The following is a 23480-nucleotide window of genomic DNA, read 5'->3' as shown; positions in this document are numbered from 1 at the left end:
TAACAGCTCTGTTGGACTATCTCACACCACGCTGGGGGCTGCCTTTCTTTAAAGCATCCTAACACCCACCCCTTGATGGCTCTGCAAACCCAGAGTCTGCTGCCTGTGACCGCCAGCAAGAGCTGTCGCCTCTGCAACTCCTGTTGCCATACCCTTACCCGTCTACACACCAGCTTCCTCCATCTGTGTTAACTGCCGCCGATATGTGGCACCCACACCACCAATGTTCCCTCTAATTTCTCTTTGCTGTGCATGGCTGTTTAAGAATGCCAAGCAGCTGTACATGCGTACATCATAAAGAGACCGTTGCTTGCACGTGTCCTGTTTGCCCCCTGCCTGGTAAGTTCCCAATTGCTACATGGACGTGCATCTGCGCGACTTATAGGGAACGTTGCTCACCACCCTGCTGGCTGTTGCCATGCCCTATTTCTGCTTCCTCAAAAGAAGCTGTATTCGTCCCTGTCAGTTCTCCAGCCATGGTTAGGTAGGCAGTAATAGACTATAATTCCTGACAGCTGTTGGCCCTGATTTCCCCCCCCCCACCCCTCGCCAGTGGCAGCAACTTCTGGTCCTGGCACAAACTTGCATTGACTCCATCCTGCACTACAGTTCCACAGGCACTGGCTGCCCTTTGATACCTTCCTAAAGTGTCAGCACCATATCCGACTCCAGGAGCAACACAGTCCAGCCAAAATCTTACCCTCTCTCAACATCCGTACGTGCACTTGGAGCAGGAATCTTTAGATAGCAATTAGGAGCAGTGACCCCAGCCAATTCTTGCCTCTCAGGGAAGCCAAGGCCAATTGCAGCACACCTACTGCCATCATGACTGAGATCAGGATCGAAGCTGGGACATTCCTGCTCAGCTACACTCTGGATAAACTTGCTGAACCATCAGGGGACCCACTGCTCTACTTCAGAGTATTATGTGGCTCTCCTTAAAGAACAAAGGATGAGCTAGTTTAGCTGAATGATAATCTCTTCATTCTTAACTGTGTTGCTCAGACGTTGCATAAATTAATTTGGTCCAATTTTATGTTTTCAGAAGAAGGTGCAACACTTTTCAATGTCAGATTCATCCTTCAGTGGGTCAGATGAGTTTTTCACTCCCAATCCTGAAATGGATTCTTTTTGTTCCGAAACATCGACTAATGCAGACTTCACTGCAAATCAATTTACTAAAGAGGTAAAATAGAACTGACTCTGCAGATTTTATCAATACTACGATTGCTCATTGCTCTTCTAAACTGTCTCTCTTTTTCCTTCTAACCTTCCAGTAGACTATTTTACTCACTCATTCTTTTCCCCTGTATTCTAACTGCGGTGAAATCAGGGTTGAGGAATTTCAGTTATGTGGAGCAACAAGTGAAGCTGGGATAAAAATAAAATACCGCGGATGCTGGAAATCTGAAATAGAAACAGAAATATGCTGGATACACTCAGCAGATCAGGCAGCAGGTGTGGAGAGAGAAACAGAGTTAATATTTCAGGTCAACGACCTTTCATTAGAGACGTAACAGGCTTTAAGCATATGCAGAGCCAGGGTTTAAACTTGCTTAAAAACTGTTAACTCTCTGACTTCTTCCAGTTCTGATGAAAGATCATTGACCTGAAACATTAACTCTGTTTCTCTTTCCACGCTTGCAGCATGATCTGCTGAGTATTTCCAGCATTTTCTTCATTTACATTAGAGAAGCTGGGCTATTTCTCTTTAGAGCAGAGGAGGTTAAGGGAAGAATTAATAGAAGCGTTCAAAATTATGAGGGCTTTTCTTCGAGTAAATAAGGCAAAACTGTTTCTACTGCTAGTAAGGTTGATAACCAGAGGACACAGAGTTAAATTGGCAAAATAACCACAGGAGAAATTAGGAGAATTTTTTTGCCCAGCAAGTTGTTATGATCTAGAATGCACTGCCTAAAAGGGTGGGGGAAGCAGCTTCAGTAGTAATTTTCAAAAAGGGAATTGGATTAACACTTGAAATAGGAGAATTTGCAGTGCACTGGGGAAAGAGGAGGGGGAGTGGTGACTAAGACTCAGCTTGTCTTCTCCTGTAACTAGGAACACAAAACTTCCTCTATCTTCTGTTCCTCCTACATTCTGCAGATTTTTTTTTTTTTTCCAGAATTTGTCGTCACCTGAGCACTCCTTGACTTACCTAATTTTCTGTGATCTATTCAACCTTGGTGATGTCTTGCACTGTGGGCTTTGACCCTTCATTAGACTTCTCAATTAAGAATAAAACATAACAAATAGGGATAAACAAACTGCAAACGTCACTGCTGTGAAAAATGCATTTAGAAATATTTAGCACTAAATAAACTAAATGTTTGGACTGAAGAACAGTTGGGAAATTTCCACTAATGGATGAGAGGATTATGGCGACCTTTGACTCCAGGATAATATGCCAATGTGAAAGCAGAAATGACATGTTTTAGATAGCAAACAAAATCTCTATTAAAAGAATGTTTTAATTGTTTTTGTAGTCTACTGGTTTTGAAGAGGAGTTAGAAATTACCAGAGAGATCTATCAGAAAAACACAGGCTCTTTGAGAAACTCAAGCAGTTCCGATACTGATGGTGTTGGTAAGTACCGATATCGACAGTGGGCCAAGCCATAAAAGAGAGTTGTACTGGGTCACAAATGTTGCATTCGTCATTTGTAGGTGTTTTGTTCCTTTTGGGAATAAGCAGCTTTCTCAGCTTTGTTTCATGAGGTGTGAATAAAGATACAATGTGTGTACCTCCACTGGCAAACACCTTGAGATTCTAAGAACTGTTCCAAGCGAGACTGCAAAACAATGTGGTTACCCAACCAGAAACCACTTAACACCCGCCTATGTTCTGTAGTAAACACTTAGATTACAAGTAATGCTCAGTGTGGAGCCCTGCTTGACAAGTCTTTGTGTCATTGGTGCAACATTAATTACTTTGGCTTTTGGATGGTTTGAGTTGGCCTTTTGGACTCTACAACATTGAGAATAAGGATTCAATAGGGTGGTGGGGAAGTGTCGCTCACTCCAGGCTGTGGTCCTTCAGGCAGTACCTCACCCAAGTGAGAACCTTTGCACTGAGCCTGTGTCAGTTATTTGAACATGGGGGGCATCACAGGCAAGCCTGATTCTGTCCTCATCTGATGTTGGCACACGCGCACTGCCCAGCAGTCGGGAGCAGAAACATTGACCGATTTACTCCTCCCTAGCCCAAGAGGTCTGCAGCCAATTATAGCGACCCAGCCTCTACCCCAGCTGAGAGTACTTAACTCAGCAGAGACTGGAGATGGAACCTGGGATCTTCCTGATCCAGATGACTGAGTTACCAGGGAAGTAAGAAATGCTTTTAAGAAACCCTGTAGTTTGGTGTCTGTTAGGACTTTTACTGTCACTTTACAAATAGACTACAGTTTAACATTTATAAAACCATAATAACAAATAGGTTCAGCTCATCAAAGTGCTTCACGTCATAAATTACTTTTTGGAGTGCAGAGACTGTTGTTAAGTAGATAAACACAGAGGCAGGAAAACAAGAGTTTCCGACATGTGTGATTTCAAAGGGAACATTCCGGGAATCAATGACAAGGTGAAAAGCAGAAAACAGAAAGTGAAATATGTTTTCTCCTGAATTACAAAAAAAAATCACATTTGTTTGTCTTGTCAGTAGAAGGAAAAAGAGTCTCGCAAAAAGTAACCGTGCAAAGGAGCAGTGACAGAGACCGGAGCAGAGTCAGCAAGCACAGCTTAACACCATCATCTGGGTAAAGAGATACCTGAATAAATACTTAGCTCTCATTTTTATATATAGGAATGAACCAAGGTTTGCTGGAGCCTAAATCTGTGACTAGTGCACTGGTATCTTGAACAAGTTCTCCAAACCTTCTGGTGCATTCAGCAACCACTGGAGTCAAATTGATGAGAGGTGTTTCCTCCTTATAGTTTTATCTGACTGTAGCCTGTCTTCTTATCCCACCCAATGTGTAAAAACACATTTCCTTTCTTTTTTGTGGAAAGGAAATACTCTTGACTAAAGTTGGTGCTCAGCAAGACATATTCATCTGAACTGTCAGCATTTCTTGCCTCTCCATTGTGTAAAGCCTAACAGCATTTTTTTCTGATTGTGCTTTCCACTTGGCATTTTATATCAAACTATTTAACTTATTTCAAATGTCCACAGCCACTAAAACATTCTTTTGCTTCCTCTCACCAGACACCCTCAGCTTGTTACTGTATCTGAGATATCATATGCCTGATATGGTGCTGTAATAAATGACATTGGTCAATGAGAGAGGGAGCTCCTGCCAAACTATATGCAACAATACAGCTTTTAGAGCTCTAGAGACTGATAATTAAACTGTGCAAATCTGATAAATGTAACAATATTCTAGAGCTTTTAATAGTTTATACAAAGTATAAATCTCTGTCAGGAAAATGAGAGAAACCAATCCTCAGTCATGGCAAGATCTTAGTTTATCTCATATCCCAAGGCTCAACCAGCTTGTTCAAAAGTATGAGCACTCAAGGTTTGTTTATTAAAACAACAATTGTTTTGATAATACATAGATTGGGGATAACTTTCTGACCTCTCGCCTCTCTTTGTAAACTCGGGTGCACAATCTACATGATTTTCTGACCATTTAGAATGACCATGTGCAGAGTTTGCCCGAGTTTCCAATATGTGTTCTTAGTGGGTGTAAAAGAACAGGTTAGAAAGTTAGCCCTTCGATTTCAACCATGGCTGTAGTACTGATTTTAAAAAAATTCTCCTTTGCAGTGTTGCTCAAGCAGCAGAAATTGGAATGATCACAGTGTTAAACCATAATCAGCCAGCACAAGTACCGAAAGGAGCTCTGCGTCACGATGAGATGTAAGCAGTTATTTATCCCTGGAGAATAGTTTTTCAAACAAAAAAGATGCAAAGGGCTAATCAAGCTATCTCCTAGCTGGCAAAGTTGGGCCAGCAGAATGGCCTCCACCCAATTTCACACCCTCCCACCCATGAGCTGCTGGTTTCCTTGTAACAATCTGAAACTTGCAATCTTTACATCATTATAGTATGTTACGACCACGTGAGAAGCGGTCTACGGATTCCCTCTCAGCCTTTTCCTGGTTTAACCATAACAGGGTTTAATTTTAAAACACCATGTTTTTAGCTCCCCCTTAGTGAATCTTTGTTCACTGCTCCAATTATAAGGCAAAGAAATCAAACAGGTTTGCTTAGATTTAATCAAGAAAGGTAGAAGTTTATTAATCTTAAACTCAAATCCGGTTAACGACTACGGTTATGCAACACGACCACGCTAGCATGCATACACGATAAACACACATGCAGATAGAGAAAGAAAAAGTAGAAGGAATAAAGGGGAAAAGTTTGAGGCAATATCTGGTAGTTATAGTCCTTTAAGTTCAATGTGGAGTCTTTGGTTACTGGTATGTCTTGGGGCCCAGTTCACACTTCAACTTGTTCCAATGTCGGAGTCTTTTCTCTCTTGAGGTTAACATGTCTTCTGTGGGTCCGGTGGCTTGGGAGAAAGCGAGAGAGAGAGACAGCTAGGCGAGAGACTTGCTTATTTCAGCTTCAGTTGCAGACTGCCTCCTGAATTCAAACTATCCTGTGGCTAGTTCAAAAAAGCTGGAACAGCCAGTTGGTCATGTGACCAGCTGGTTTAACCAGTCCTGGCTCATTGGATTGTATCATCTTAGCGGGGCCTGGAATGCGCTTCCTTACACCTTCAATGTCTGGTGATCAAAATCCATTTGGGGTAATTGGAGCAGGGAATAGTCCTTTGTCTGCAGAAGCAGTGTCTCTTAGTATGCAAATGTCCTTCCAGCCCAGTGTCGGGTGATCTTCAAACAAGTCATTTCTTCACTCCAGCAACAGTTTAAAAATCAGTGTTCATGTGACAAAATTAATATGCCTCATTCTTGGCAGATGGAGGGTCTGCATGACAAGGACTTCTGATGTAACTGATTCTTTTGTAAACAACTGTGGGACGTAACTCTCCTTATTAGAAGAATTTTACTGGTGAAATAATAACTTTCCTAATAATTTCTAGTTAAAAAAGAACATAAGGACTAGAAGCTAGAGTAGGCCATTTGGCCCCTTGAGCCTGCTCTGCCATTTAATAAGATCATGGGTAATCCTTTACCTCAGTTCCACTTTCCTTCTCTATCCCCACATGTCTTGATTCCTTTAGTTTGCAAAAAAAAGTTGCTTTGCAACCTTCTGCTATGATGAATACAAGATAAGCTTGGTGGCCTGTCCACTTCCAAATCTTTTGTTCCTCCTTGGGAAGTAAAGAAGTGTTTGAATTTATGATTTCTCTTACTTAAAAGATCAAAGCAGTTTGTTTATTTGACTTAATTAGCAGCATTGTTCCTTTGACGTTATAACATTAGCTGCTCAATTTATAACTTTTTTGTATGAGCAGCACAATATGTGAAGCAGTCGCATTTTCCAGGATCTGCATCATCATATTTGTAACCTCTGTTTCTCTGTTGTTAATTGAATGTATGTCTGAAGTATTGTAGAGTTTATATGTACCTCTCTATACCAAAGGTCCAACAAACATGAAGCAATTTGTCTGTAACAGTTTATTGACTGGATTCTTTCTTGCTGGCCACAGCACACACAGGATTAAAATTAGTAGCGTTAGCTAATTCATCAAATTGCCGTAGGCATTGACATGTCTCTGTAGCTTGTTCTGGTGGAATAAAAGTTGCTTTCATAAGCTAATGTCTGTTAAGTACGAAGCCTGTAGATCTGTTCTGTCCAGCACAGTATCCCTGGTGTTAATTTTCTGAAGTTGCATATGCTTCAGAAGGTGCCAGAAATTCCCCGTACCAGCAAACCCCCTTTTGTATTTAGCGTGCTTTGAATGGCAGACCGCCTCATGTACTTATATAATTGCTTTTCATTCTGGAAATCTTCAAAGCAATTTGAAGCTATATCTTGAGCTGCACTGGGTCAACTAAACAGTCAGTCGGAAGCCATCAGAGTTACAAGGCTAATCAGAGGCTCCATGGTAACAGATAGCCATGTAGAATGTAAATGACCGTGTTTCAAAGGCAAGTTTTATGTTAGCACAGCAGAAGCATCTTTGTTGCTATTGATATAAAAATGAGAATGATCAAGTATTTCATTACTGTAAACACCATTGCTCTTTCTGATAACATATCATTTTTGAATGGGTTTCAGTAACGTTGTGCAAGACTGCATTAAATCAAACAGGTTACTGCAAGGGGATGTTGTTAACCCCTCGGAAACATAGCTTTGTGAGGATAGATTCTAGAAAGAGATGCAGTGGTTTTTGTCGAGGTTCATCCCAAGCAGCTCTGTACACAGGAGTCTGTGCTCTACAGGCTGTTCCCGGGGATGCACACCAAGATAAACATCAACTGCTGCTGGAGGACCATCAATTTGGTGAAAGACGCCCTTTGATCTGCCCGAAACTTGCTGATCTTCCAGCGCAAAGAGTTGTCCATGATCGAATGTTGCAGACTGGCACATTCCAAGATCCAGGACTACGTGCTGAGGGACGCACTAAAGTTTGGGGCAGCCGCAGCAAAGGCTCAATGGGGAAAGACCACTGTGTAAGGTCCCCCCCACCAAGCTGAACCGCGGGGCTGGATGGGTGGAAGGGTGGTGAGGCAACTCACTCCTGTATTGAAGGAAACTGATCTCCTTTGCACTCTTTCTATTTTTTGACTTGGTGCTGTTTGGAACTGTTTTGTAATGTATTTTTGTACAGATTTTTATGAATGAAGTATAGTTTGGAAATAAAAAAAAGATTCTAGAGAAGGTGCAGCATTCAGATCGATAGATAGGTCCGCTGCTGGAAAGAAATAGCTTGCATTTATATGGCATCTTCCTTGAGCTCAGGAAGTCCCAAAATGTCACTGACAATCAAGTAGTTATGAAGTGTAGTCACTGTTGTAATGTAGGAAATGCAGCATTCAGGTAGTGGACAGAAAGGTTCAACAAACGCAAATTGTATTTATATAGCGCCTTTAATGTAATAAAATGTCCCAAGATACTTCACAAGGGCATTGTAAAACAAAATATGACCACCGAGCCACAAAAGGAGATATTCAGATAGGTGACCAAAAGCTTGGTCAAAGAGGTAGATTTCAGGGAGCATCTTAAAAGAGGAAAGTGAGGTAGAGAGGTGTCGGGAGCAAATTCCAGAACTTAGGACCTCGGCAGGTGAAGGCACGGCCACCAATGGTGAAGCGATTAAAATCAAGGATGCTCAAGAGGCCAGAATTAGAAGACTGTAGCTATCATGTATGGTTGTGGGGCTGGAGGAGATTACAGAGATAGGGAGGTTCCACAAACAGCAATGAGATAAATGACTAGATAATTTCTTTTGGACTTTGGAAGACCTCACCTGCTCTTCTTCAGAGAAAACTTTGGGATCGTTTACATTCACCTGAAGGGTCAGCCATGGTGTAACATCTCATCAGAAAGACAGTACCTCAATGTAGTTTGCATGGTCAAGACTGGAGTGCAGCTTGAACCCACAACCATCTGACTCAGAGGCAAGATTGCTACTCACTGAGCCACAACTGACACAATAATGTAACAAATGACAGTTATGAAAATGCCACAGTTCTAATTGTATCCAGTGTACATTTGCTGCATTTCCTGCTCACAAATAGGGAACTCATCTCCTGGGACATAAACTCACCAGCGAAATGTCACCTTGTTCACTGGGAGTAATATCCTGACACAAAAATGTATTTTCCTGTACTCTTGAAGTATCCCTCTTTTACATGTTTTCTTTTCTTCCTCATATTCTAGATCCTTTTCTGATATCCTGGACCTTTCTTGTATTCCATGTGATGGAGATCATAACCTTCTGCTATCAAAAACACCTTTATCAACATGCGCTCCTATCGATAACAGTACTCCATTTTCAGTCAGCACCGGTATGTGGCAGCTATAAGGAGCTGCAAAAGCAATAAATTACTGTAGCTGTTTTAAATTATAGAGATAAAAGTGAAATACTGCAGATGCTAGAAATCTGAAATAAAACCAAAAAGTGCTGGAAATACTCAGCAGGTCTGGCAGCATCTGTGGAGAAAGAAGCAAAGTTAACATTTCAGGTCAGTGACCTTACATCAGAACTATAAATTATAGAGAACTTGGCATCACTGGAGCACAATACGTTAGTATATCATCACACTGTGCAGTGGGGTAACAGGATTCGCTGTCAGGCTGCCTGCCTAGCCTCTATAGAGGTGGGTAAAGCACAGTGTTATATGTTATAAAGAAGAAGATAAATTAAAAAAAGAAATTACTTTTGATGAAAATCTCTAGACTATTACGATACAGATACAAACTAATCCTGCCCACCCAGGCATGATGCAGCCACGTTTACCATTTACCCACTCCATAACCACGTAAAAAATCCTTCTGGTAAAAATATATGGTATAGGAGCCTTTTTTTATTTGTTCGGTGGAATGTGGGCGTCGCTGGCTAGGCCAGCATTTATTGCCCAGCCCTAATTGCCCTTGAGAAGGTGGTGGTGAACTGCCTTCTTGAACTGCTGCAGTCCTTGGGGTGTAGGTACACCCACAGTGCTGTTAGGAAGGGAGTTCCAGGATTTTGACCCAGTGACAGTGAAGGAACAACGATATAGTTCCAAGTCAGGATGGTGTGTGACTTGGAGGGGAACTTGCAGGTGGTGGTGTTCCCATGCATCTGCTGCCCTTGTCCTTCTAGGTGGTAGAGGTCTTGGGTTTGGAAGGTGCTGTCGAAGGAGTCTTGGTGCGTTGCTGCAGAGCATCTTATAGACGGTACACACTGCTGCCACTTTGTATCGGTGGTGGAGGGAGTGAATGTTGAAGGTGATGAATGGGATGCCAATCAAGCGGGCTGCTTTCTCCTGGATGTTGTCGAGCTTCTTGAGTGTTGTTGGAGCTGCACCCATCCAGGCAAGTGGAGAGTATTCCATCACAATCCTGGCTTGTGCCTTGTAGATGGTGGACAGACTTTGGGGAGACAGGAGGTGAATTACTCACCGCAGAATTCCCATCTTCTGACCTGCTCTTGTAGCCACAATATTTATGTGGCTGGTCCAGTTCAGTTTCTGGTCAATGGTAACCCCCAGGATGTTGATAGTGGGGGATTCAGTGATCATAATGCCATTGAAAGTCAAGGGAAGATGGTTAGATTATCTCTTGTTTGAGATCGTCATTGCCTGGCATTTGTGTAGCGCGAATGCTACTTGCCACTTATCAGCCCCAGCCTGGATGTTGTCCAGGTCTTGCTGCATATGAACATGGGCTGCTTCAGTATCTGAGGAGTCGCGAATGGTGCTGAACATTGTGCGATCATCAGCGAATATCCCCACCTCTGACCTTATGACAGAGGGAAGGTCATTGATGAAACAGCTGAAGATGGTTGGGCCTAGGACACTACCCTGAGAAATTCCTGCAGTGATGTCCTGGGACTGAGGTGTATCCAGTGCCTTCAGCCATTTCTTGATATCATGTGGAGTGAATCGGATTGACTGAAGACTGGCATCTGTGATGCTGCATGACCTCAGGAGGAGGTGTTACCTAAATGAGCAGTAAGAAGGACAAAAGAGCCTTCCTCCTTTAGTTGATGGGCTCTTCACATTAAGAATTGATGGCCATACTTTATGCGAAAGAAAGCACTCTGCATGAAAAATGTAAAGTGCATTGATGTGCATGAAGTGTACATTTTTTGCTATATGTATTTTATACTTTATGGAAGAGTGCTAACATAACGATGATTAACATCCACATCACTACAAGCAATGAAGAGAGTCTGGTAAAGCGTGGCACAATAAAAATGTGTTCTGTTTGATGACCTAACACATAATGAGCCATAAATCAGAAATAACATGTTTCTGCTGTATGCTTACCCTGCTGCCATTAGAGTGTAGGGCAGGGATAGTGCTCCTAACCCCACTGCACACTTGTACATGTACACAGTTGCACTAGTCAGGAACATTTTTCAATAAGTAAATAGAATGGGATTTGGAATTATATTTTCTATTTAAAAAACTCACAAATTTTGGAACTATATAGTAGGTTCATCAGCACCTGCATAGAGAAAAGATTAGCACTTCATTGCACTACTGAAGGAGCGCTGCATTCTCATAGGTACCGTCTTTTAGATGAGACATTAAACCAAGGCCATGTCAGCCCTTAGGTGACTGTAAAAAATCTGATGGACACTATTTGAAGACGAGCAGGTGAGTTCTCCCTGGTGTCTTGGCCAACATTTGTTCCTCAACTAACATCACTAAAACAGATGATCTGGTCATTTATCTCACTGCTGTTTGTGGGAGCCTGCTGTGTACAAAATAACTGCTGCCTTTTCCTACATTGCAGCAGTGACTATGCTTTAAAAGTACTTTATTGCTGTGAAGGGCCTAGGTTGTGAAACCTGTGATATAAATGCAAGTTTAATTTCTTTTAGATGCTTCATCCGATCTTGAAACAATTAGTAAAAGTGCATTTATACAGGACAGTTAGGTAATCTACCCTAGTTGTTTTAAGTATTCATTTTATTTGTATAAAGTATTTAATTACTGTACTGTAATCTAGGGAAGAACATTTCCTCAGGTCAGTGGCCTCATCACACTAGATATGAACCAGTGCTGTTACAGACTAAGATTTTAGAGACTTCTCTTTGGCCCAGCCCTGATTCCAGTACAGTATCCCCTGGGACATTCGCTACAGCTTGCGATGAGACCAACAAAATGCAAACCCCAAACACTACACCTGAAAGTCAGTCCACAACAACAACAACAACAACAGTTGGATCTGTGAGTACATTTCATTTCTTCACTTCTAATCTCCATATTTCCTTTTTTTCCCTCTTCCTCTACAGGTTATGCCAGGTCCCCTCTCCCCCGCCCTCCCTTTCCCTCTATCCAGAAAAGCTGCTTGCAGACCCCCAGCAATACCAGCCTGGCAATGATTCTTTCTTCCAATGTTTCCTCCTACATTCCCCATTCTCCACAGTGGGGAAGCTCCTTCCTGTTCCTCAGTGTGTGTGAGATAAGGAGCCCAGTGGAATGGGCATTGAGCCTGTGTCCTTCCACTCCATGCTCCTGTGTACTATGGCACACATCACTTGAATAATTTACTACTTTATGATCTTATATACTTACATTTCCAGAATAAGGTTTTATGCTATTTTAAGTTGTATAAAAACCACTGCTCAAATAGCCTTGTAGCAACATAGGACCTACAGTTTAATTTGCTGGACTGTCAGATTGAATGCAATAACCAGCTGTACTTTGTCCTACATAATATTTTAATTTCATACCAATGCCCTGCCTGCCCATCAGTAGCTATAAGAAAACTTTTTAAAAATGCTGTATCAGTGGGTAAATTCGTTGGATGGTGAGATACTACTGCATACAGTCTAGGTCAGGTTCAATCCGTACTCTGTGCCATTATCTAATGTTAGCTGGGGCAGCAGTGGTGACATTACAAGTAGCCTCAGTGGATGTCGTTATGCAAAGAGATGGGATTGTTCTACTTACAGCAGAGAAGGTAAAGAGGAGATTTAATAGAGTTCTTCAAAATTATGGAGGGTTTTAATAACATAAGTAACGAGAAACTCTTTCGACAGGCAGGAGGGTGAGTAATCAGAGGACACAGATTTAATATAATTGATAAAAGGACCAAGAGAGAGATGAAGAGAAATGTTTTACCCAGTGAGTTGTTATGAGCTGGATGCGCTGCCTGAAAGGGTGGTGGAAGCCGATTCAATAGTAACTTAAGGGAGTTGGAGATATACTTAAAAAGGAAAAAAATTACAGGGCTATGGGGAAAGAGCAGGGGCTTGGGACTAATTGGATAGCTCTTTCAGAGAATCAGAACAAGCACAATGGGTAAATGGCATCCTTCTATCCTGTATGGTTCTATAAAGTGATGACTTGACTATGATGGCTCATCCCAGGATTGATTAGCCTTCCTAGACTCACTGTCTAGACTCACACGTGAAGAATGAGCACTCTAGTGAGGTGGCAGAGAGTCAGAACCCATTGATCCATAGTTCAGCCTAGGTGACTGCTTTCAGTGACACTGAGAGAGAATTGCAAAATACCGATTTGTTTATGTCATGAAATAATCAGAACAAAACATAAGGACGACTGATTGTGGCTTTTGAAAAGTAAATTCACTGCTCCAGATCAGCTGTTACAGGATTTAAGTGTCATTACAATTGGCGTCAGCAATATCCAGTAGCAGGGACTCAGGATCAAGTGCCAAACTAATGCAGTCTAATACATGACTTCCACGGATTAGTTACATATCAGTGGGAATAACATCCAGTGCCCTGAATCCAAAATAGTCAGAAACTTGAACCTTGGTACAAAGTTTAAGTTCAGCTTCATTTTGGACCATTAAATTCCAGCCTGCATTGTTTTACAACAGTGGTTTATTTTATTCACACAAGTTAATAGCTCCATTGCAATATCACAGACAGCTACTTAAAATGCAAATCCTTAACCAGTGCACTAAAGATAGCATGCAGGGAAAGCCAAAACCTCTCCTGTGCTTTTCTTTTAAAAATAATAAGTTCTTGGTCATATATGAATAATATAGCTTCCTGATACAGTGCAGTGACCTGCTGATGAGTAAATTAAGATTCATGTGATGTATATGGTGAATTTTATTAATCGAGTAAGTGACAGAAAATCTGTACTTCCTTTTTTTGTAACTGAGGAAGTTAAGTGAAGGGCCATCACCCCACAGCCCAAGATGTCACTGTTAAGGTTTTTTTTAAATTAAACTTGTTTCATTGCATTCTCAAGAATTTTCATGAAGCTTTTACACAAATTGGTGTAGCTCGTAAATATATTTCCAAAGAAGAAGAACTAAACATATAGGAGAGTATTCATCAATATATTTGATAAATCTATAGTATACATTCAAGCATATGTTAAACGAGGTATTATACAAAAGGTCAGCTTGAGTTTTAAAGAGTTTTAGACTGTAGGAAGAGTAGAAAACTCGAGGAGAATGGGTAAGTTAGAGTGGGAGATGGTGTAATGAGCTGTGATCTCAGTATAGTGTGGACACAAAGAGGCGAATGTAATTCTTGGACAGTATAAGCGCATCTTAGCAGGAAGAGAGAGGAAAGTTCAGAGGGGCAATGAGGATTGTAGCATCAGAACTGATGAAAGAAAGGTCACAGACCTGAGACGTTGGGCTGAATTTTATGGGGCCCCTCGGGACAAGAGCGGAGGCAGGGGGCCCATAAAATTGCATAAGAAGGCGGAGGACAGAGTGCCCGACGCTTTCAATTTCATCCGGGGAAGGGAAGGTTGAGGATGGCCTTCCTGTCCTAGGCCAGTTGAGGCCCTTAAATGGCCAATTGATGACCATTTAAGGGCCTCTTTCTACCTCCGCCACATTTTTGTTGAAAGTGGAGAGGTCCACCCCCCAGTGGGGTTGGGGGTGTCAATCTTTTGGGGGCAATCCAGGGCCCCCCAGAGGGCCTTCCCTCATCACTGCCTCCCTGGGAAGAGCCCCCCCTTCCCAAAACCTTCACTAACCCCAACCCCCACCCTATTTCCAGGGCCTGCATGAATGGCTCCTGCAACTTCGACCCCACACACCTCTCCTGGGGTCCTGGCAGCTCTTGGAGGCGAAAGCCCGTCCCTTAAAGGGATGGCAGACAGCTAATTGCTTTCCTGCTGTGGAATTGCAACAGGGGTCCAACAGAGGGCCGCGACGGGGTCTCCCCCCACCTTCCGGCCAGCCGATGGGACCCCCATCTTTAAAACAAAATTCAGCCTGTTAGCCATGTTTCTCGCCACAGATGCCTTTCAATGGGAGCTCCTTGTTGAGTGATCCCATTATTTAGAGAGTGTAGAAAGGATTGAGAGACTAAACTCATACTCAAGCAGGCCTTTGTGTAATATTTCTGTTTACTGATGTCCGATAAAAAGAAACAATAATTCCAGAAGCCATGCACTCCCAGCCTCTTCTCTCTCTTTTAGTGATTGTTATAAATTGCTGAATAATTCTGTGATATTGTGGTGAAACCTGCCTTAAAGAATTTTCATTAATGACTAACTCTAATCCCAGTCTGCATTGAGATCACAGCTGGTTTAGAAGCTGATAAATCTACATAAAGACCGTGGCAATTCGGTCTCCAGAGGAGAAATTTAATTGTCCCCTAAAACTTGCCTCTTTATCCTAATGTCTCCTTTGGCTCAGTGTTAGTTTCTGTTGTGTTACACGCCCGTGAACTACCTTCGGATGTTTTCCTATATTACTGGCATTATGTAAATACAAAAGCAAAATATGCAGATGCTGGAAATCTGAAATAAAAACAGAAAATGCTGGACATACTCAGCAGGTCTGGCAGCATCTGTGGAGAGAGAAACAGAGTTAATGTTTCAGGTCTGATGAAGGGTCACAGAGCTGAAATGTTAACTCTGTTTCTCTCTCCACAGATGCTGCCAAACCTGCTGAACATTTCCAGCATTTTTTGTTTTTGTTAGGGAAATGCAAGTTGTTTGTTATTGGCAGGTTTCATTTTATAGGAACAGTCCTTAGCTATAACATTGCCTGTTACTGTTTTCATGGTATAATTTTATCAAATAGAGAATGGCTATCAGTGTTCTTCTGATCTTAGACGGCCCCATCGGTGCTTGGTGTTGCTAATTCCCCATCGGAACCAGTCAGTGGAAAGCCGTGTGCAGCTCCTCCCAGTTCTCTCGCTCAGACAACAGGTAGAATCTCTTTTCAGTAGTACGATCTAGTCTCGGCAATTAAACAGGGGAGATTTGAGGGGAAATACTTTCTGTTTAGAGTTGCAGTGAAATATTTTCACCAGGGGGAGGCGGTGGTATAGTGGTAATGTCACTGAACTAGTAATTCAGAGGCCAAGGCTAATGCCCTGGGACACGGGTTCAAATTCCACCATGGCAGCTGGTGGAATTTAAATCCAATTAATTAATAAAAATCTGGAATTTAAAGCTAGTCTTAGTAATGGTGCCATCATAATTAAAAACCCATCTGGTTCACTAATGTCCTTTAGGGAAGGAAATCTGCTGTGACTCCAGATCCACAGCAATGCCCTAAAGCCACTCAGTTGTTAAGGGCAATTAGAGATGGTCAATAAATGCTGGCCTTGCCAGTGACGCCCACATCCCATGAAAGAATATTTTAAAAAAGGATTGCTCGAGCCGTGAATGTGACACCCACCTGAATTGCATGTCACAGAGCACTGTGTAATGACAGCTCGGAATGGCTAGGAGCCACATTGCTCCTCAGCACAGCTTCTCACTGCCATTGTACACCTTGTGTAAAAGTTCAGTAACTCACTGTCAACACCGGAATTGGGTTTGGAAGTGCCTGACTCACAAAGCCCCAAGTGACTCGAGAGCAACTTGCTCTCACTCATTTCTTTTATCACTGCCTAAAATGAATAGCTGTCAGAAAATATTGTCCCAGGAGCAGTCACAGTTCTGACTGACCATCCAGGCCGTGCTGCAGCATCCTGGCCGTGCTGCAGCATCCTGGCCGTGCTGCAGCATCCTGGCCGTGCTGCACCATCCAGGCCGTGCTGCAGCATCCAGGCCGTGCTGCAGCATCCAGGCCGTGCTGCACCATCCAGGCCGTGCTGCACCATTTTCTCATTGGAGCGAAGAAGGATGAGAGGTGACTTGATAGAGGGGTACAAGATGATGAGAGGCATAGATAGAGTGGATAGCCAGAGACTTTTTCCCAGGGTGGAAAGGGCTATCACCAGGGGGCATGATTTTAAGGTGATTGGAGGAAGGTTTCGGGGAGATGTCAGAGGTAGGTTCTTTACACAGAGTGATGGGTATGTGGAATGTGCTGCCAGCGGTGGTGGTAGAAGCAGATACATTAGGGGCATTTAAGCGATTCTTGGATAGGTACATGGATGATAGTAGAATATATAGGTAGTTAGTTTGATCTTAGAGTAGGTTAAAGGTTCGGCACAACATCGTGGGCCGAAGGGCCTGTACCGTGCTGTACTGTTCTATGTTCTATGTTCTATCCAGGCCGTGCTGCACCATCCAGGCCGTGCTGCACCATCCTGGCCTTGCTGCGGCATCCAGGCCGTGCTGCGGCATCCAGGCCGTGCTGCGGCATCCAGGCCTTGCTGCACCATCCAGGCCGTGCTGCACCATCCAGGCCGTGCTGCAGGGGCCCTGCTGTAGTATCCAGGCCTTGCTATAGTATCCAGGCCCTGCTATAGTATCCAGGCCTTGCTTTAGTATCCAGGCACTGCTATAGTACCCAGGCCGTGCTATAGTATCCAGGCCCTGCTGTAGTATCCAGGCCGTGCTGTAGTATCCAAGCCCTGCTGTAGTATCCAAGCCCTGCTGTAGTATCCAAGCCCTGCTGTAGTATCCAGGCCCTGCTGTAGTACCCAGGCCGTGCTGTAGTACCCAGGCCGTGCTGTAGTACCCAGGCCGTGCTGTAGTATCCAGGCCGTGCTGCACCATCCAGGCCTTGCTATAGTATCCAGGCCCTGCTGTAGTATCCAGGCCCTGCTGTAGAATCCAGGCCGTGCTGTAGAATCCAGGCCGTGCTGTAGTATCCAGGCCGTGCTGTAGTATCCAGGCCGTGCTATAGTGTCCAGGCCCTGCTGTAGTATCTAGGCACTGCTATAGTACCCAGGCCGTGCTGTAGTACCCAGGCCCTGCTGTAGTATCCAGGCCCTGCTGTAGTATCCAGGCCGTGCTGTAGTATCCAGGCCTTGCTGCAGTACCCAGGCCCTGCTATAGTACTCAGGCCGTGCTATAGTACCCAGGCCGTGCTATAGTATCCAGGCCCTGCTGTAGTATCCAGGTCGTGCTGTAGTACCCAGGCCGTGCTGTAGTACCCAGGCCGTGCTATAGTACCCAGTCCGTGCTATAGTATCCAGGCCCTGCTATAGTATCCAGGCCGTGCAGTAGTATCCAGGCCTTGCTGCAGTATCCAGGCCCTGCTATAGTATCCAGGCCCTGCTGTAGTATCCAGGCCCTGCTGTAGTATCCAGGCCCTGCTGTAGTATCCAGGCCGTGCTGTAGAATCCAGGCCCTGCTGTAGTACCCAGGCCCTGCTGTAGTACCCAGGCCATGCTGTAGTACCCAGGCCCTGCTGTAGTACCCAGCCCGTGCTGCAGTACCCAGCCCGTGCTGCAGTACCCAGCCCGTGCTGTAGTATCCAGGCCCTGCTGTAGTATCCAGGCCCTGCTGTAGTATCCAGGCCTTGCTGCAGAATCCAGGCCCTGCTATAGTACCCAGGCCGTGCTGTAGTATCCAGGCCGTGCTGTAGTATCCAGGCCGTGCTGTAGTATCCAGGCCTTGCTGCAGAATCCAGGCCCTGCTATAGTACCCAGGCCGTGCTGTAGTATCCAGGCCGTGCTGTAGTATCCAGGCCGTGCTGTAGTATCCAGGCCTTGATATAATATCCAGGCCTTGCTGTAGTATCCAAGCCGTGCTATAGTATCCAGGCCGTGCTGTAGTATCCAGGCCTTGCTGCAGTATCCAGGCCCTGTTATAGTATCCAGGCCCTGCTATAGTATCCAGGCCCTGCTATAGTATCCAGGTCGTGCTGTAGTATCCAGGTCGTGCTGTAGTATCCAGGCCGTGCAGTAGTATCCAGTCCTTGCTGCAGTACCCAGGCCGTGCAGTAGTATCCAGGCCTTGCTGCAGTATCCAGACCGTGCTATAGTATCCAGGCCCTGCTATAGTATCCAGGCCCTGCTGTAGTATCCAGGCCGTGCTGTAGTACCCAGGCCCTGCTGTAGTATCCAGGCCGTGCTGTAGTACCCATGCCCTGCTGTAGTACCCAGGCCGTGCTGTAGTTTCCAGGCCCTGCTGTAGTTTCCAGGCCCTGCTGTAGTTTCCAGGCCCTGCTGTAGTACCCAGGCCGTGCTGCAGTATCCAGGCCCTGCTATAGTATCCAGGCCGTGCTGTAGTATCCAGGCCGTGCTGTAGCATCCAGACCCTTCTATAGTATCCAGACCATGCTGTAGCATCCAGATCCAGCGATAGCATCCAGGCCCCGCTATAGCATCCAGGCCGTGCTGTAGCATCCAAAATCTTTTATAGTGTCCAGGCCGTGCTGTAGTATCCAGGCCGTGCTGTAGTATCCAGGCCGTGCTGTAGTATCCAGGCCCTGCTGTAGTATCCAGGCCCTGCTTTAGTATCCAGGCCTTGCTATAGTATCCAGGCCCTGCTATAGTATCCAGGCCCTGCTATAGTATCCAGGCCTTGCTTTAGTATCCAGGCCCTGCTGCAGTATCCAGGCCCTGCTGCAGTATCCAGGCCCTGCTGCAGTATCCAGGCCCTGCTGTAGTATCCAGGCCCTGCTGTAGTATCCAGGCCCTGCTGTAGTATCCAGGCCTTGCTGTAGTATCCAGGCCCTGCTGTAGTATCCAGGCCCTGCTGTAGTATCCAGGCCCTGCTGTAGTACCAGGACGTGTTGTAGTATCCAGGCCTTGCTGTAGTATCCAGGCCTTGCTGTAGTATCCAGGACGTGTTGTAGTATCCTGGCCCTGCTGTAGTATCCAGGCCCTGCTGTAGTATCCTGGCCGTGCTGTAGTATCCAGGCCGTGCTGTAGTATCCAGGCCGTGCTGTAGTATCCAGGCCTTGATATAGTATCCAGGCCGTGCTGTAGTATCCAGGCCGTGCTGTAGTATCCAGGCCCTGCTGTTGTATCCAGGCCGTGCTGTAGTATCCAGGCCGTGCTGCAGTATCCAGGCCGTGCTGCAGTATCCAGGCGGTGCTGTAGGATCCAGGCCGTGCTGTAGTATCCAGGCCGTGCTGTAGTATCCAGGCCGTGCTGTAGTATCCAGGCCTTGCTGTCGTATCCAGGCCCTGCTGTAGTATCCAGGCCCTGCTGTAGTATCCAGGCCGTGCTGTAGTATCCATGCCCTGCTGTAGTATCCAGGCCCTGCTGTAGTATCCAGGCCGTGCTGTAGTATCCAGGCCGTGCTGTAGTATCCATGCCCTGCTGTAGTATCCAGGCCGTGCTGTGGTATCCAGGCCGTGTTGTGGTATCCAGGCCGTGTTGTGGTATCCAGGCCGTGTTGTGGTATCCAGGCCGTGTTGTGGTATCCAGGCCGTGTTGTGGTATCCAGGCCGTGCTGTAGTATCCAGGCCCTGCTGTAGTATCCAGGCCGTGCTGCACTATCCAGGCCCTGCTGTAGTATCCAGGCCCTGCTGTAGTATCCAGGCCCTGCTGTAGTATCCAGGCCCTGCTGTAGTATCCAGGCCGTGCTGTGGTATCCAGGCCGTGCTGTGGTATCCAGGCCGTGCTGTAGTATCCAGGCCGTGTTGTAGTATCCAGGCCGTGTTGTAGTATCCAGGCCGTGTTGTAGTATCCAGGCCGTGCTGTAGTATCCAGGCCGTGCTGTAGTATCCAGGCCGTGTTGTAGTATCCAGGCCGTGCTGTAGTATCCAGGCCGTGCTGTAGTATCCAGGCCCTGCTGTAGTATCCAGGCCCTGCTGTAGTATCCAGGCCCTGCTGTACTATCCAGGCCCTGCTGTAGTATCCAGGCGCTACTGTAGTACCCAGGCGCTACTGTAGTACCCAGGCGCTGCTGTAGTACCCAGGCCCTGCTGTAGTACCCAGGCCGTGCTGTAGTACCCAGGCCGTGCTGAAGTACCCAGGCCGTGCTGTAGTATCCAGGCCGTGCTGTGGTATCCAGGCCGTGCTGTAGTATCCAGGTCCTGCTGTAGTATCTAGGCCGTGCTGTAGTATGCAGGTCCTGCTGTAGTATCCAGGCTGTACTGTAGTATCCAGGCCGTGCTGAAGTATTCAGTCCCTGCTATAGTATCCAGGCCCTGCTGTAGTATCCAGGCCATGCTGTCGTATCCAGGCCGTGCTGTAGTATCCAGGCCGTGCTGTAGTATCCAGGCCTTGCAGTAGTATTGAGGCCTTGCTGTAGTATCCAGGCCCTGCTGTAGTATCCAGCACCTGCTGTAGTATCCAGGCTGTGCTGTAGCATCCAGACCCTTCTATAGTATCCAGACCATGCTGTAGTATCCAGGTCCTGTTATAGCATCCAGATCCTGCAATAGCATCCAGGCCCCGCTGTGGTATCCAGGCCCCGCTGTGGTATCCAGGCCGTGCTGTAGTATCCAGGCCGTGCTGTAGTATCCAGGCCGTGCTGTAGTATCCAGGCCGTGCTGTGGTATCCAGGTCGTGCTGTGGTATCCAGGCCGTGCTGTAGTATCCAGGCCGTGCTATAGTACCCAGGCCCTGCTGTAGTACCCAGGCCCTGCTGTAGTACCCAGGCCCTGCTGTATTACCCAGGCCGTGCTGTAGTATCCAGGCCGTGCTGTGGTATCCAGGCCGCGCTGTGGTATCCAGGCCGCGCTGTGGTATCCAGGCCTTGCTGTAGTATCCAGGCCGTGCTGTAGTATCCAGGCCTTGCTGTAGTATCCAGGCCGTGCTGTAGTATCCAGGCCCTGCTGTAGTATCCAGGCCGTGCTGTAGTATCCAGGCCTTGCTGTAGTATCCAGGCCTTGCTGTAGTATCCAGGCCTTGCTGTAGTATCCAGGCCCTGCTAAAGTATCCAGGCCGTGCTGTAGTATCCAGGCCTTGCTGTAGTATCCAGGCCCTGCTATAGTATCCAGGCCCTGTCTGCTTTGGAAAGATGTAAAGGTAACAGGGTTGTAGTGGTGGGTGATCTTAACTTCCCCTATATATGACTGGGACTCACAGTGCTAGGGGCTTGGATGGGGCAGAACTTGTAAGGAGCATCCAGGAGAGCTTCTTGAAACAATATGTAGATAGTCCAACTAGGGAAGGGGCCTTACTGGACCTGGTATTGGGGAATGAGCCCGGCCAAGTGGTCGAAATCTCAGTCGGGGAGCATTTCAGGAACAGTGACCATGATTCCGTAAGTTTTAAGGTACTTGTGGATAAGGATAAGAGTAGTCCTCGGGTGATGGTGCTAAATTGGGGGAAAGCTAATTATAACAATATTAGGCAGGAACTGAAGAATTTAGATTGGGGGCGGCTGTTTGAGGGTAAATCAACATCTGACATGTGGGAGTCTTTCAAACGTCAGTTGATTAGAATCCAGGACCGGCATGTTCCTGTGAGGAAGAAGGATAAGTTTGGCAAGTTTCGGGAACCTTGGATAATGAGGGATATTGTGAGCCTAGTCAAAAAGAAAAAGGAAGCATTCGCAAGGGCTAGAAGGCTGGGAACAGACGAAGCCCTTGAGGAATATAAAGAAAGTAGGAAGGAACTTAAGCAAGGAGTCAGGAGGGCTAAAAGGGGTCATGAAAAGTCATTGGCAAACAGGATTAAGGAGAATCCCAAGGCTTTTTATACGTATATAAAGAGCAAGAGGGTAACCAGGGAAAGGGTTGGCCCACTCAAGGACAGAGGAAGGAATCTATGTGTGGAGCCAGAGGAAATGGGCGAGGTACTAAATGAGTACTTTGCATCAGTATTCACCAAAGCGAAGGACTTGGTGGATGATGAGTCTAGGGAAGGGAGTGTAGATAGTCTCAGTCATCTCATTATCAAAAAGGAGGAGGTGTTGGGTGTCTTGAAAAGCATTAAGGTAGATACGTCCCCAGGGCCTGATGGGATCTACCCCAGAATACTGAGAAGAAATTGCTGGGGCCTTGACAGAAATCTTTGTATCCCCATTGGCTACAGGCGAGGTCCCAGAGGACTGGAGAATAGCCAATGTTGTTCCTTTGTTTAAGAAGGATAGCAAGGATAATCCAGAAAATTATAGGCCGGTGAGCCTTACGTCAGTGGTAGGGAAATTATTAGAGAGGATTCTTCAGGACAGGATTTACTCCCATTTGGAAACAAATGAACTTATTAGCAAGAGGCAGCATGGTTTTGTGAAGGGGAGGTCGTGTCTCACTAACTTGATTGAGATTTTTGAGGAAGTGACAAAGATGATTGATGAGGGAAGGGCGGTGGATGTTGTCTATATGGACTTCAGTAAAGCCTTTGACAAAGTCCCTCATGGCAGACTGATACAAAAGGTGAAGTCACACGGGATCAGAGGTGAGCTGGCAAGATGGATACAGAACTGGCTCGGTCATAGAAGACAGAGGGTAGCAGTAGAAGGGTGCTTTTCTGAATGGAGGGCTGTGACTAGTGGTGTTCCACAGGGATCAGTGCTGGGACCTTTGCTGTTTGTCATATATATAAATGATTTGGAGGAAAATGTAGCTGGTCTGATTAGTAAGTTTGCGGACGACACAAAGGTTGGTGGAGTTGCGGATAATGATGAGGATTGTCAGAGGATACAGCAGGATATAGATCGGTTGGAGACTTGGGCAGAGAAATGGCAGATGGAGTTTAATCCGGACAAATGTGAGGTAATGCATTTTGGAAGGTCTGATGCAGGTGGGAGGTATACAGTAAATGGCAGAACCCTTAGGAGTATTGACAGGCAGAGAGATCTGGGCGTGCAGATCCACAGGTCACTGAAAGTGGCAACGCAGGTGGATAAGGTAGTCAAGAAGGCATACGGCATGCTTGC

General features: G+C 45.6%; 1 protein-coding gene across 1 annotated transcript in view; it reads left to right on the top strand.

Moving 5' to 3' along the window:
• Positions 1-265: 265 nt before the first annotated feature.
• LOC137364886 (uncharacterized) overlaps positions 266-23480 on the top strand; it is a gene marked incomplete at its 5' end in the record, with an annotated part of 32736 nt that continues 9521 nt past the window's right edge. Inside the window, 5 exons of the mRNA XM_068027784.1 lie at positions 266-339; positions 1046-1186; positions 2484-2583; positions 3658-3751; positions 8794-8921. Coding sequence (XP_067883885.1) covers positions 266-339; positions 1046-1186; positions 2484-2583; positions 3658-3751; positions 8794-8921 — 537 coding nt within the window. The remainder of the gene's footprint in view (positions 340-1045; positions 1187-2483; positions 2584-3657; positions 3752-8793; positions 8922-23480) is intronic.

The sequence above is a fragment of the Heterodontus francisci genome, unplaced genomic scaffold (assembly GCF_036365525.1).
Source record: "Heterodontus francisci isolate sHetFra1 unplaced genomic scaffold, sHetFra1.hap1 HAP1_SCAFFOLD_1867, whole genome shotgun sequence".
Classification (NCBI taxonomy): Eukaryota; Metazoa; Chordata; class Chondrichthyes; order Heterodontiformes; family Heterodontidae; genus Heterodontus; species Heterodontus francisci.
The sequence above is the reverse complement of the archived record's forward strand: the minus strand, read 5'-3'. Positions and strand labels throughout refer to the sequence as shown.